This window comes from Thalassophryne amazonica, chromosome 3 (assembly GCF_902500255.1).
Source record: "Thalassophryne amazonica chromosome 3, fThaAma1.1, whole genome shotgun sequence".
Lineage (NCBI taxonomy): Eukaryota > Metazoa > Chordata > Actinopteri > Batrachoidiformes > Batrachoididae > Thalassophryne > Thalassophryne amazonica.
This window is the reverse complement of record NC_047105.1, coordinates 15314501-15329923: the sequence shown is the minus strand read 5'-3', so window position 1 is coordinate 15329923 and position 15423 is coordinate 15314501. Positions and strand designations below refer to the sequence as shown.

The 15423-nt window shown below is 42.6% G+C and overlaps 1 protein-coding gene across 2 annotated transcripts in view; it reads left to right on the top strand.

Moving 5' to 3' along the window:
* The window catches only part of igsf21a (immunoglobin superfamily, member 21a), a 930426-nt gene that overhangs the window by 13138 nt on the left and 901865 nt on the right, over positions 1-15423 (top strand). The window contains exon 1 of one of the 2 annotated variants that reach the window (XM_034165872.1): positions 12788-12999. The exons of the other annotated variant lie outside the window; for it this stretch is intronic. Within the exon in view, the coding sequence (XP_034021763.1) occupies positions 12942-12999 (58 nt within the window). The 5' untranslated portion in view covers positions 12788-12941. Of the gene's footprint in view, positions 1-12787; positions 13000-15423 lie in introns of those variants that run through there. 2 annotated transcript variants of the gene reach the window in all.

Sequence of the window (15423 nt, the reverse complement as noted above, 5' to 3'; positions counted from 1 at the left end):
TAGAGGTATTGCGTAAATGCAAAAAAGCAGTCCTACATATTTGTTTAATATGCGCTTTGAATGACATATCCTGATCAAAAATGACTCCAAGATTTCTCACAGTATTACTAGAGGTCAGGGTAATGCCATCCAGAGTAAGGATCTGGTTAGACACCATGTTTCTAAGATTTGTGGGGCCAAGTACAATAACTTCAGTTTTATCTGAGTTTAAAAGCAGGAAATTAGAGGTCATCCATGTCTTTATGTCTGTAAGACAATCCTGCAGTTTAGCTAATTGGTGTGTGTCCTCTGGGTTCATGGATAGATAAGCTGGGTATCATCTGCGTAACAATGAAAATGTAAGCAATGCCGTCTAATAATACTGCCTAAGGGAAGATGTATAAAGTGAAAAATTGGTCCTAGCACAGAACCTTGTGGAACTCCATAATTAACCTTAGTCTGTGAAGGATTCCCCATTTACATGAACAAATTGTAATCTATTAGATAAATATGATTCAAACCACCGCAGCGCAGTGCCTTTAATACCTATGGCATGCTCTAATCTCTGTAATAAATTTTATGGTCAACAGTATCAAAAGCAGCACTGAGGTGTAACAGAACAAGCACAGAGATGAGTCCACTGTCTGAGGTCATAAGAAGATCATTTGTAACCTTCACTAATGCTGTTTCTGTACTATGGTGAATTCTAAAACCTGACTGAAACTCTTCAAATAGACCATTCCTCTGCAGATGATCAGTTAGCTGTTTTACAACTACCCTTTCAAGAATTTTTGAGAGAAAAGGAAGGTTGGAGATTGGCCTATAATTAGCTAAGATAGCTGGGTCAAGTGATGGCTTTTTAAGTAATGGTTTAATTACTGCCACCTTAAAAGCCTGTGGTACATAGCCAACTAATAAAGATAGATTGATCATATTTAAGATTGAAGCATTAAATAATGGTAGGGCTTCCTTGAGCAGCCTGGTAGGAATGGGGTCTAATAGACATGTTGATGGTTTGGATGAAGTAACTAATGAAAATAACTCAGACAGAACAATCGGAGAGAAAGAGTCTAACCAAATACCGGCATCACTGAAAGCAGCCAAAGATAACGATACTTTGGGATGGTTATGAGTATTTTTTCTCTAATAGTTAAAATTTTATTAGTAAAGAAAGTCATGAAGTCATTACTAGTTAAAGTTAAAGGAATACTCGGCTCAATAGAGCTCTGACTCTTTGTCAGCCTGGCTACAGTGCTGAAAAGAAACCTGGGCTTGTTCTTATTTTGTTCAATTAGTGATGAGTAGTAAGATGTCCTAGCTTTACGGAGGGCTTTTTTTATAGAGCAACAGACTTCTTTTCCAGGCTAAGTGAAGATCTTCTAAATTAGTGAGAGCCATTTCCTCTCCAACTTACGGGTTATCTGCTTTAAGCTGCGAGTTTGTGAGTTATACCACGGAGTCAGGCACTTCTGATTTAAACGCCGATAATTCTCATAAACAGAACAGTTACTGAAATAATGTTTGTGTCGGCAGTGTAAAATGTCCTTGCACCGTTTGTCCAGTAGGTTGAGCTCTGATTCCATTCAACTGAGGGCTGCTTACACCCCTGCTTAAATGTGTTCATCACCGGCCCCCATAGTTCGCCGTCACACTGCACTGATCGGCTGACAAAAGCATACAAGTAAGTTTATAAGGATCTATATTTTTATCCTGAACCTATATCTAAGTTGCAGCAACAAGAGGAACAAGATCAGATGTATTTCACAACTCTTTTTAAGGATATGTATTTGCTAATTTCACAAAGGTTTAATTCTTGATTGCATTTTTTGAACTTGAAAATTCTTCTGTTATAAAGTTAGTCAATATGAGGACAAAGCTTCAGCTTTTAGCTCATACCTTTTTTGTTAAGGGTCCAAAAAGAACATTTTATTCATTTAAAAAATAATAATAAGAATAATATTGCCTGATTTATCGGCTATCGGCAAATCAGCCGATTTATCGATTATCGGCATTTTTTTCATCCAAATATCGTTATCGGCATCGGCCTCAAAATCCATATCTGTCGGGCTCTACTTCCAAGATATGCTAAAAGACCACACTCCATTTGTACTTTCATAAATGTGCATAAGCAAGCATTGCAGCAAACCCTGACAAAGAAATACCCCCTCCTTTTTTAAGTTAGGATTTGAGTGACATATGAAATCACACAACAGCATGCGTGCCAGCATGTTTGTGTATTAAACAATAAGTTGTGAATGAGCCATAACAGAGTGAGACAGTACCGTTATGCAGATGAAAACAAAAAGGGGCAGTCCAAACCTTTGCATGTTTGAAGTGTAGACAGTATTGCGAGTGATTAACAAAGTCTAATTGATAGTCAGTGGTGGTAGACAGCAGTTTGTAAATGAGCATTTTACGCATGTTAATGGAAGTGCAGAATGAAATTCACTTGGCTACATGCAGGTATGCTGTTGGTGCTATGTTATGCACAGATTCTGCTACATACGAGGTCTATTAGAAAAGTATCCGACCTTATTATTTTTTCAAAAACCATATGGATATGAATCACGTGTGATTACATCAGACATGCTTGGACCCTCGTGGGCATGCAATAGTTTTTTCACGCCTGTCGGTTACGTCATTCGCCTGTGGGCAGTCTTTGAGTGAGGAGTCGCCCACCCCTCTCGTCGATTTTTTCATTGTTTAGGAATGGCTCAGAGACTGCTGCTTTGTTTGATCAAATTTTTTCAAAACTGTAAGGCACAACTGAGTGGACACCATTCGATAAATTCAGCTGGTTTTCGGTAAAAATTTTAACGGCAGATGACAGATTTTGGTCTGGTAGTCGCCGTAAGGAAGGCCCACGGCGCCTGACGCTTCGAGGTGGCAGCGCTCGCCATTTCAAGTTGAAAACTTTCACATTTCAGGCTCTGTTGACCCAGTAAGTCGTCAGAGAACAGAGAACTTTCAGAAGAAGTCAGCATGAGGAGTTTATTCGGACATTCCATTGTTAACGGACATTTTGTAATGAAAGAACGTGCGGGCAGAGTCGCATGTCGGGCCAGACCTGACCGCAGGGGTCGCGACAGGATAAACACCTCCGTTGGAAACCTTAACGGGCAAGTTGGAACATGCCCAAGCTGTTAAACAATTTCTCAGTTACTCACTTGTTGAAAGCCATCAAAAGCCGCCTGAATTTTACAAATGGTTTTCAACACGGAGGTGTTTTTCCTGTCGCGGCGCACACAGATTTGCCGAGTCGTCACGGAAACGACTCGGCGAATTTGCGCGCACGTCTTTCTTAAAAAATGTTAAACAGTGGAATGTCTGCATAAAGTCCTCATGCCAGCCTCTTCTGAATCTTCTCTGTTCTCTCACGACGTCCTGGGTGAATTAAGCCTTAAATTAGGATGTTTTCAGGTCGAAACAGGTCGACGATGGCGCCTGGAAGCACTGCGCGATGTCCCGCTGCGTGGGAAGTCCTTACAGCGACAGAAACACCCCATAATCTCTCATCAGCCGTTAAACTTTTCACCAAAAACCAGCTTAATTTCTCGAATAGTGTCCACTCGGATATTCCTCACAGGTCCAAAGAAAATTTTGATAAAGCAACGCGCGGTCTCGAGCAGCGTGTGAAACAAAGGAATTCAGCCAAGAGGGCGGGACCACATCTCACTCAAGGCCTGCCCACAGGGAAATGACGTCACCGACACGCGTGAAAAAACTCACGCATGCGCACGAGTGTTCAAGCATGATTGGTATCGCACGTCATTCAAATCCATATAGTTAAAAAATAATAAAATAAAAGTGTCAGTTTATTATCTACTAGACCTCGTAAGTGAGTCTTCACATGTGGCAATCTGCCCATTTCAAACATTTAATTATTGTACATTTGTTTAAAGGACATGTTGCACCAAAATCTTAACAATTTAGATTTAGGCTGTTAGTGACCATCCAATGATACACCAGGATTACGTTGTGCACTTTTCTCACCAGTTTCAAAGAATATGGCATTCGCAACAAACAGCTACAGAGACTGCTTAAAACATTGTACTCATGAGTACTCTTTTCTCTGACTGTTTCCCACAGCGTTTATACGCTTTGAGGAAAACGTCCCAGCACACGCTCAATGGAATGTAGCTGCTGATGTTAAGAACAGGCCCGCAGTTAATGACGACTCTTTTTAAGTGATAACTGTTAATTTTGATGCAGTCACAGTAAAGCAGCAGCCGCTCTTCACTGTGAGAAGACTTAGTGCACAAGCATGACCATTAGTCATGGACGCAGCCTGTTAAAAATAGTTTTTATACAGGGTGGTTGGCTCTCACTGCGGTATTGTATCACTTCCTGTTCCGGAGCACAGCGGTGTTTTTGTATCTGTTAGCTGTTTAATCTGCGCTTAGATTGATCTAGTTATCTAGATTACGATTTGTTTCCCAGTGTAATCTTTACGTGCCTTAACTAAAGCACTCCCTCTGCTGAATCACCTCTAAATTATTTACACATTATTCACTTTGCGTGTTTTTAGGAATCCGCTAGCTTAGCGTAGCTACTAGCTCTTAGCCGATTTAGCATGGCGGCTTCTCCTGTCTCTCCCGCACTTTTCTGCTCTGGGTGTGAAATGTTAGTATTCCTCGGCCTCCTTTAGCAGTAACGGTACTTGTAATAAGTGTAGTTATTCGTAGCTTTGGAGGCCAGGCTGGGCGAATTGGAGACTCGGCTCCGCACCGTGGAAAATTCTACAGCTAGCCAGGCCCCTGTAGTCGGTGCGGACCAAAGTAGCTTAGCCGCCGTTAGTTACCCCCTGGCAGATCCCGAGCAGCCGGGAAAGCAGGCTGACTGGGTGACTGTGAGGAGGAAGCGTAGCCCTAAACAGAAGCCCCGTGTACACCGCCAACCCCTTCACATCCTTACCGTTTTTCCCACTCGACGACACACTGCCGAGGATCAAACTCTGGTTATTGGCGACTCTGTTTTGCGAAATGTGAAGTTAGCGACACCAGCAACCATAGTCAATTGTCTTCCGGGGGCCAGCAGGCGACATTGAAGGAAATTTGAAACTGCTGGCTAAGGCTAAGCGTAAATTTGGTAAGATTGTAATTCACGTCGGCAGTAATGACACCCGGTTACGCCAATCGGAGGTCACTAAAATTAACATTGAATCGTGTGTAACTTTGCAAAAACAATCGGACTCTCTAGTTTTTCTCTGGGCCCCTCCCCAATCGGACCGGGGGTGACATGTTTAGCCGCATGTTCTCCCTGAATTGCTGGCTGTCTGAGTGGTGTCCAAAAATGAGGTGGGCTTCATAGATAATTGGCAAAATTCTGGGGAAAACCTGGTCTTGTTAGCGAGACGGCATCCATCCCATTTGGATTTAAATCCTCCAAACTGTGACTATCCAGGGTTGGGACCAGGAAGCAGAGTTGTAGTCTTACACACCTCTCTGCAGCTTCTCTCCCCCTGCCATCCCCTCATTACCCCATCCCGTAGAGACGGTGCCTGCTCCCAGACACCAATAACCAGTAAAAATCTATTTAAGCAAAAATTCAAAAGAAAAAATAATATAGCACTTCAACTGCACCACAGACTAAAACAGTTAAATGTGGTCTATTAAACATAGGTCTCTCTCTTCTAAGTCCCTGTTGGTAAATGATATAATAATTGATCAACATATTGATTATTCTGCCTTACAGAAACCTGGTTACAGCAGGATGAATGTTAGTTTAAATGAGTCAACACCCCTGAGTCACACTAACTGTCAGAATGCTCGTAGCAGGGCCGGGGCGGAGGATTAGCAGCAATCTTCCATTCCAGCTTATTAATTAATCAAAAACCCAGACAGAGCTTTAATTCATTGAAAGCTTGACTCTTAGTCTTGTCCATCCAATTGGAAGTCCCAAAAACCAGTTTTATTTGTTATTATCTATCGTCCACCTGGTCGTTACTGTGAGTTTCTCTGTGAATTTTCAGACCTTTTGTCTGACTTAGTGCTTAGCTAGATAAGATAATTATAGTGGGCGATTTTAACATCCACACAGATATTGAGAATGACAGCCTTAACACTGCATTTAATCTATTATTAGACTCTATTGGCTTTGCTCAAAAAGTAAATGAGTCCACCCACCATTTAATCATATCTTAAATCTTGTCTGACTTATGGTATGGAAATAGAAGACTTAACAGTATTCCCTGAAAACTCCCTTCTGTCTGATCATTTCTTAATAACATTGACATTTACTCTGATGGACTACCCAGCAGTGGGAATAAGTTTCATTACACTAGAAGTATTTCAGAAAGCACTGTAACTAGGTTTAAGGATATGATTCCTTCTTTATGTTCTCTAATGCCATATACCACACAGTGCGAGTAGCTACCTAAACTCTGTAAGTGTGATAGAGTATCTCGTCAATAGTTTTACATCCTCATTGAAGACAACTTTGGATGCTGTAGCTCCTCTAAAAAAGGAGCTTTAAATCAGAAGTGCCTGACTCCGTGGTATAACTCACAAACTTGTAGCTTAAAGCAGATAACCGTAAGTTGGAGAGGAAATGGCGTCACATTTAGAAGATCTTCACTTAGCCTGGAAAAAGAGTCTGTTGCTCTTTAAAAAGCCCTCCGTAAAGCTAGGACATCTTACTACTCATCAAAATAAGAACAACCCCAGGTTTCTTTTCAGCACTGTAGCCAGGCTGACAGAGTCAGAGCTCTATTGAGCCGAATATTCCTTTAACTTTAACTAGTAATGACTCATGACTTTCTTTGCTAATAAAATTTTAACTATTAGAGAAAAATACTCATCATCCCAAAGACATATCGTTATCTTTGGCTGCTTTCAGTAATGCTGGTATTTGGTTAGACTCTTTCTCTCCGATTGTTCTGATTTCATTAGTTACTTCCTCCAAACCATCATCTTGTCTCTTAGACCCCATTCCTACCAGGCTGCTCAAGGAAGCCCTACCATTAATTAATGCTTCGATCTTATAATCAAATCTATCTTTATTAGTTGGCTATGTACCACAGGCTTTTAAGGTGGCAGTAATTAAACCATTACTTAAAAAGCCATCACTTGACCAGCTATCTTAGCTAATTATGGCCAATCTCCAACCTTCCTTTTCTCTCACAAATTCTTGAAAGGGTAGTTGTAAAACAGCTAACTGATCATCTGCAGAGGAATGGTCTATTTGAAGAGTTTCAGTCAGGTTTTAGAATTCATCATAGTACAGAAACAGCATTAGTGAAGGTTACAAATGATCTTCTTATGGCCTCGGACAGTGGACTCATCTCTGTGCTTGTTCTGTTAGACCTCAGTGCTGCTTTTGATACTGTTGACCATAAAATTTTATTACAGAGATAGGCATGCCATAGGTATTAAAGGCACTGCGCTGCGGTGGTTTGAATCATTGTCTAATAGATTACAATTTGTTCATGTAAATGGGGAATCTTCTTCACAGACTAAAGTTAATTATGGGTTCCACAAGGTTCTGTGCTAGGACCAATTTTATTCACTTTATACATGCTTCCCTTAGGCAGTATTATTAGACGGTATTGCTTAAATTTCATTGTTACGCAGATGATACCCAGCTTTATCTATCCATGAAGCCAGAGGACACACCAATTAGCTAAACTGCAGGATTGTCTTACAGACATAAAGACATGGATGACCTCTAATTTCCTGCTTTTAAACTCAGAAAACTGAAGTTATGTACTTGGCCCCACAAATCTTAGAAACATGGTGTCTAACCAGATCCTTACTCTGGATGGCATTACCCTGACCTCTAGTAATACTGTGAGAAATCTTGGAGTCATTTTGATCAGGATATGTCATTCAAAGTGCAATAAACAAATATGTAGGACTGCTTTTTTGCATTTAACAATATCTCTAAATCAGAAAGGTCTTGTCTCAGAGTGATGCTGAAAAACTATTCTGCATTTATTTCCTCTAGGCTGGACTATTGTAATTCATTATTATCAGGTTGTCTAAAAGTTCCCTAAAAAGCCTTCAGTTAATTCAAAATGCTGCAGCTAGAGTACTGACGGGACTAGAGGAGAGAGCATATCTCACCCATATTGGCCTCTTCATTGGCTTCCTGTTAATTCTAGAATAGAATTTAAAATTCTTCTTCTTACTTATAAGGTTTTGAATAATCAGGTCCCATCTATCTTAGGGGACCTCGTAGTACCATATCACCCCAATAGAGCACTTCGCTCTCAGACTGCAGGTTACTTGTAGTTCCTAGGGTTTGTAAGAGTAGAATGGGAGGCAGAGCTCCTCAGCTTTCAGGCTCCTCTCTGTGGAACCAGCTCCCAATTCAGATCAGGAGACAGACCCCTCTCTACTTTTAGATTAGGCTTAAAACTTTCCTTTTGCTAAAGCTTATAGTTAGGGCTGGATCAGGTGACCCTGAACCATCCTTAGTTATGCTGCTATAGACGTAGACTGCTGGGGGGTTCCCATGATGCACTGTTTCTTCTCTTTTTGCTCTGTATGCACCACTCTGCATTTAATCATTAGTGATTGATCTCTGCTCCCTCCACAGCATGTCTTTTTCCGGTTCTCTAGGAGATGCGGTGTAAGGCGAAAAGAGAAGTGGCAAAAGTGAAAGAAAAGGCATATTGCGAGCTGTACAAGAAGTTGAATAGTAAGGAAGGAGAAAAGGACTTGTACCGATTGGCCAGACAAAGGGACAGAGCTGGAAAGGATGTGCAGCAGGTTAGGGTGGTAAAAGATGCACATGTTAATGTGCTGACAAGTGAGGAGTGTGTGGTGAGAAGGTGGAGGGAATATTTTGAAGAGGTGATGAATAAAGAAAATGAGCGAGAGAAAAGGCTGGATGATGTGGTGAGTGTAAATCAGGTGTATAAGAGATTAGTAAGGAAGAAATGAGGGCTGCTATGAAGAGGGTGAAGAGTGGAAAGGCAGTTGGTCCAGATAACATTCCAGTGGAGGCATGGAAATGTCTAGGAGAGATGGCAGTAGAGTTTCTAACCAGATTGTTTAATAAAATCTTGGAAAGTGAGATGCCTGAGGAGTGGAGACGAAGTGTGCTGGTTCCTATTTTCAAGAACAGGGTGATGTGCAGAGCTGCAGTAACTACAGAGGCATAAAGCTGATCAGCCACAGCATGACGTTATGGGAAAGAGTAGTAGAAGCTAGGCTTAACAGGTGAAGATCTGTGAGCAGCAATATGGTTTCATGCTGAGAAAGAGCACTACAGATGCAATGTTTGCTCTGAGAATACTGTTGGAGAAGTACAGAGAAGGCCAGAAAGAGTTACATTGTGTGTTTGTGGACTTAGACAAAGCTTATGACAGGGTGCCAAGAGAAGAGCTGTGGTATTGTATGAGGACATCTGGAGTGGCAGAGAAGTATGTTAGGGTAGTGCAGGATATGTACAAGAATAGTGTGACAGCGGTGAGATGCGCAGTCGGAATGACAGACTCATTCAAGGTGGAGGTGGGATTACACCAAGGATCAGCTCTGAGTCCTTTCTTGTTTGCAGTGGTTATGGACAGGTTGACGGATGAGATCAGACAGGAGTCCCCATGGACTATGATGTTTGCAGATGACATTGTGATCTGTAGTGAGAGTAGAGAGCAAGTTGAGTCTAGTCTGGAGAGGTGGAGATATGCTTTGGACAGAAGGGGAATGAAAGTCAGTAGATAATGGATAAGTAATGGAGAATGTGGTAAAACGGTGAAGAGAGAGAGTGCAGGCAGGGTGGAGTTGGTGGAGAAAGTGGCAGGAATGATTTGTGACCGAAGATATCAGCAAGAGTGAAGGGGAAAGTTTACAAGACAGTAGTGAGACCAGCTATGTTGTACGGCTTAGAGATGGTGGCACTAACAAAAAGTCAGGAGGCAGAGCTGGAGGTGGCAGAGCTGAAGATGTTGTGATTCTCCTTGGGAGTAACAAGAATGGACAAGATTAGGAATCAACATAGAGGGACAGCTCAGGTGGGACGGTTTGGAGACAAAATCAGAGAGGCGCATTTGAGATGGTTTGGCCATGTGCAGAGGAGGGACCCAGGGTATATAGGGAGAAGGATGCTGAGGATGGAGCCACCAGGCAGGAGGAGAAGAGGGAGGCCAAAGAGGAGGTTTATGGATGTGTTGAAGGAGGACATGCAGGTGGTTGGTGTGACAGAGGAAGACACAGAGGACAGGGTGAGATGGAAACAACTGATCTGCCGTGGCGACCCCTAACGGGAACAGCCGAAAGACAAAGAAGAAGGAGAAGAAGAACTGGATCCTCGATCTCTGGGCACAAATAGAAATAAACAAAATCTGTAGTTTTTCTCAAAAGCATTTCCTTTCATACATTAATGGCATAAATGTCACTCCATACCTCTGAGCTGAGCTCTTGCCGCCAGCTGTGTTGCAAGTCAACATCAATGTCATTCATAAAGAATGCAGGACGTCTCATTTTGGGAGGAAAAAAAAACATTTTAGTCTGTTATAGTTTGTCATTTTTTTTAAAATGGTGATTCACTTTGAAGTTATTCATTCCGGCCGGACTCTAACTTGACTCAGCAGAGAGCCGCGCAGTGTTTGGAGCTGTGCGAACAGAATGGAGAACGATTCTCATTTCTTGCCTGCTATAAGACACGAGTCCCAGTTTGTGACTTTAATCTGCACAAAAGTGACTCAAGACTGACATTTTAATTGGCCTTGAGAGGGGCTAAAAAGCAGACTTACTGCTTCTGAAAAGAAGCAAAGCAATGAACTAACAAACCAGCGGGTCGGAGCACTGCTTCGCTGCTTCAAGCGACCTGCTGCAGGGCCTGCAATCAAGATAAAGAAATGATCATTTTCCAGATAAAACACCCTCCAAAACAATGGCCGCTCTGAAGGACCGATAAGGGAATCGTTAAAGGCCCCTTCACACTTAGTGCGAATAGGCAGGCGTGCACAATGCTGGTGCAATGGTTCGTGCACGCGGGAACACAGTGCCACCGTCTACATGATGTGTAACCACATCGTGCTCATGGTGGCACTGGTGTGAAGTGTGGCTGGTATGAAGAAAAAAATAAACAACAAATAAAAAAAATACATGCTGCGACAGTTCCTTATATGCAGAAGCACAGCAGCTTTTCCCCACATCACATCACATGTAACTACATCGCATCACATGTAACCACATCGCACAGTTGAAAAAAAGAATACTTCACCCACAGGATTTGAACCCATGCCTTCCAAAAGCTCTGATTGCAACCAGAAATATTACCAAGTGAGCTAACATAGCTGTCTTATAAAATGTGCTGAACACTGCCTTATATCCAGAAGCACATGGACAGATTTTAAAAGAATAAAAACGACGCACCATATAAAACATTGCATTGTATAAAATCCCTCTCAAGTGGGCAATACAAATATGATTCGTCTGTTCCTCTGTAGATGACCCATGGTCACAGACCATGACCAGAAGTCACATGAATGAGAAGCAGTTCGCTCGTCTCATTCATGTCCACATCTGCTGGCGTGTGTCCTGATGGCCTGTGCACATCTTGCTGACATGCATGTCTTGTGGACAGTGCACCACAGGATACCGTGTCATGTGGAACAGAGCTCACGTGGGTGATGTGACAGTCAGATCGCCTGTTGCATGTTATGATCTGACGGTCCATTTCAACCTGGGGGTAACCTGTCCATGTGTGAGCCATGCGCACGCTCTCGCTTGCTGCAGGCTGTTGCCACAGTGATATATGTTTTTATTTTTGTCCACTTGATAAGAGCAAACAGACACATGCACATCACGATGGTCAATTGTTAGTCCATGTCTGTCCAAACACAGTACTGTCCAGCTGGGATGTCCAGAATGACAGATCTCCACGGCCGCTTCTGTCACAGCCACACCTCCTGTCAGTTCAGCGCACACACCAAAGCCACATTGTGGGGCACTTGACAAATTTCCACTGCGAGTACGACAGTGATTGTCTGCAGACTGTTGTCATGCCAAGAGTGTGAATGGCCACACATTTTTTTTCCCGCAGTTTGATAACCACTGCTTTAAGATAATCTAAGAAAGTCTAGATGATTCACTCGTCATATTTTTTAACACACTTTTATTATAAACACTGGAATCTTCTAATTCTGCATGCGGCAGGGTTCATCAATCAGCCTTTTTTATACCTTTCTCATATTTGGTCACACCTTTAGTTAGCAGTTCACATACCACCCCCTCCCCCCCCACCACCACCACCCACCCCGTAGATCCGCCAGTGCTGTGATGTTTTACAGTGTGCGGATGCTGCCTGCGTGCACATTTAATTTCTCTCAGCATACAGTTGGATTTGCATTTAAAAGATGAGATTGCTCTTAATCTTAAACCGGCTGATTGTTGGATGGTTTTGTAGTTGTGTAGCGCAGGTTCGGTTTTCTTTTTCTTTTTTTTTTTATGACGATGGCACAAACAAAAACAAATCAGTTTAAAGGACAGAATTAAATGGGTTTGAATCCAGGATGGGATTAAAGAAAACTGTGTGAAATAAAAGAGCGATGGATCAGGAATGACTGTGCGCCTGTCTGGAGGGCGGAGGAGAGAGAGAGAGAGAGAGAGAGAGAGAGAGAGAGAGAGAGAGGAGAGAGAGAGGAGAGAGAGAGAGAGAGAGAGAGAGAGAGAGAGAGAGAGAGAGAGAGAGGCATCTTTTCATCCAAACCTCTCCTCTCTTTCTCCTCCGTGCGCTCGGCTCAGCAGCCTGTGGTTTAAATCTCTGTCCTCTTGTCACCGAGCCTCATTTGCGATCCGATCGTCGCCGTGGACGCCGTATTTTTCACGCTGAACTTGGTGTTTCCCCCCACCACCACCACCCACTCTCCACTTCTTCCACTTGGCGCCGCATCATGAGTAGTTTGGAAGCACCTTTCAGCCGCATACCTCTGGAATGGTGGGGATTACACGGCCGGAACCCGGAGAGCAAGTAAACGCAGATGGAGTTTGGGATTTATTGCAAAAGAAAGAAAGATGACCGCCTTCTCGCTGTGCCTGCTCCTGTGCGCACATCTGCTGGATTTAGCCGTCGGTAAGTCCGATGCCACGCGTGGGCTCTGCTGATAAGCGTGATTTCGTGCGTGATGGTGGAAATAGAAGCGCTCGGGGCAGTGCCAGTGCCAACTTTGCCCGATGCGTGCACGGCGAACACACACACACACACACAGGCCTCCCGTGCGTTAAGTCTTAATTGATTTGCGTTGTATCTGATTCCTGGAGGATGCGCACGGCGCGGCGCGGCTTTGCGCTGCGCCTATAGGGCATCGTGCGCACAGTAAAGTTGCAGCGTCCAAAATCAGCAGTGTGAATTTTTGTTGTGAAGGCTGATTTGTTTGTTTGTTTTTTCTTTCTTTTTGCCTTCAGTGGTTCCATCACTGTCGCCTCCTCCTCCTCCCCTGTGGCGCATGGCGCCTTCATGCGCACTCTGCATGTACTGGAACTGTTCTAGATCTTTGTGATGCTGCCTCTGCTTCTGGGAGTTGTGAAGCTGTGCAAGGTGGGGAGAATGCACTCCCTCATCCAAGTATTTAGAAAAGACCTGGTGTTTGATTTTGATTTTTTACCTGCATTTGTTGTTTCCAAACGAGAAGTCCTGTTATTTATTTATTTATTGTTGTCTTTTGAACAACCCATAGTCTGTTGGAGTAGTACTCTAATTCAGTCTTGGTCTCTGCTTGGTCTCACCCCTCTAAAGAAGCAGTCTTGACTCTGTCTTCTTCCCTAGTAATGAGACTACCGAAGTTCTATTAAAATATTGTTAGGCGTCAAATCTCTGAGTGCTCATGTATTTGGTGTTTTATCCATAATGCAACTAAAGGTATAAGCAAAACTGTGAAATTGTTGGAAGAGTTCCGTTTTGGCACTGCTCTCTTCACTCTTGGTTGTTCTTTCCTTTAGTATTTGAGCAAAAATGCACAAAAATAAATAAATAAATAAATAAATAAATGAGCAAACGTTATCTCAACACAGAAGTGCAATCTCGACCAACAGTTTTGTGCACCTGATCCACAGTGCCTTACCACGTTGTATTATGACAAAACACCAAATTCACGAGGAAGATTTTACATTTAAAAAGTGATGAGCTCAATTAGTTGCTATAACTTGTTTCTAGAATTTACTTCCACTTAACATAATGAGTTATGAAATTTCAACTTTTAACTTCAGGAGTTATTAGCATTGCAACTCAAGGTTGTAAGCCAGTTGAGTGAAATTTAAATTTAAATGTGTTAACATAACAATGTTTGTTGAGTTAACTTATGTTTTTAAGTTGAAGTTTTTCCAGTGACACACACTAGGAATAAGCACCGATGGTGGTAAATGGAAATGCTCCCTCTTTTTAAATTTTTAGAGGAAGGAAACCTCAAGCAGACCAGACTGGGGGGGGGGGGTTGACTGTCTTCTATGTCCATGCTAACATGAAGTATGACCACACCAAAAATTGTGAGAATGTCACAAAAAAATAGAAAGATGGAACTAACAACCATTGGCGAGTCATCATTTGCAATTACGGGATAACTGCCTATACAACAAGGAGGTGCAGATCACAATCCCAGAGTCCATGTCCATGGTGATGCCACATCAGTCACCGTGGCAGGAGAGTTCCCAAAGCTCACTCTCAAACAGTAGAATTTATCCACAAGTTCCTTGGGTCAAAATCTACTATGTAGACTTTCGACCTATAGGTCAGTGACGGCTGGCTCATAGAGGGCGCTGGGGCGCCGCCCTCCCAGATGTGAAGGGGAAAAAATGATCAAATATATTTTTTTTAAAAAGTATTATCACTGTCAGTTTTACTTAATAGTATGTGCCTACATGTAATCTGGATGATTAAAACAACAATTCCACCAACTGACTCATTCAACAGTGCATTTCCACTGACAGAGAAATGTCCAATTGTGTATGTTGCTAAGCAGATTAATAAATATTTGTCCAACCAGCATCGCCAAATTTAATGGCTGGTGGGCGCCATAACTGGCGCTCATGGAGCCAACTGTGTGTGGTTGCTAAGGAAATATAATAAATACTTGAATGAGTGAAGTTTTTTTGTTTGTTTTAGGGGGTCAAAGTTGTCATCTTTATTGGTCCAGTCAGGGCTTAATTTGAGGGGGAGCAAGCCGGAGCGCGCTCCGGAACCTCTGACGTTGGCTCCGCCATCTATTTATCCCTTTATCTACGGCAATGGCACCCACGCCATATTTTCCATATGTATCAAAGTGCATTGTTGAGCTAACACCAAGGGCTTTCCAATGATATACGAGGTCTGTCAATAAAGCAACGGTCCTTTTTATTTTTTTCAAAAACTATATGGATTTCATTCATATGTTTTTACGTCAGACATGCTTGAACCCTCGTGCGCATGCGTGAGTTTTTCCACGCCTGTCGGTGACGTCATTCGCCTGTGAGCACTCCTTGTGGGAGGAGTCGTCCAGCCCCTTGTCGGAATTCCTTTGTCTGA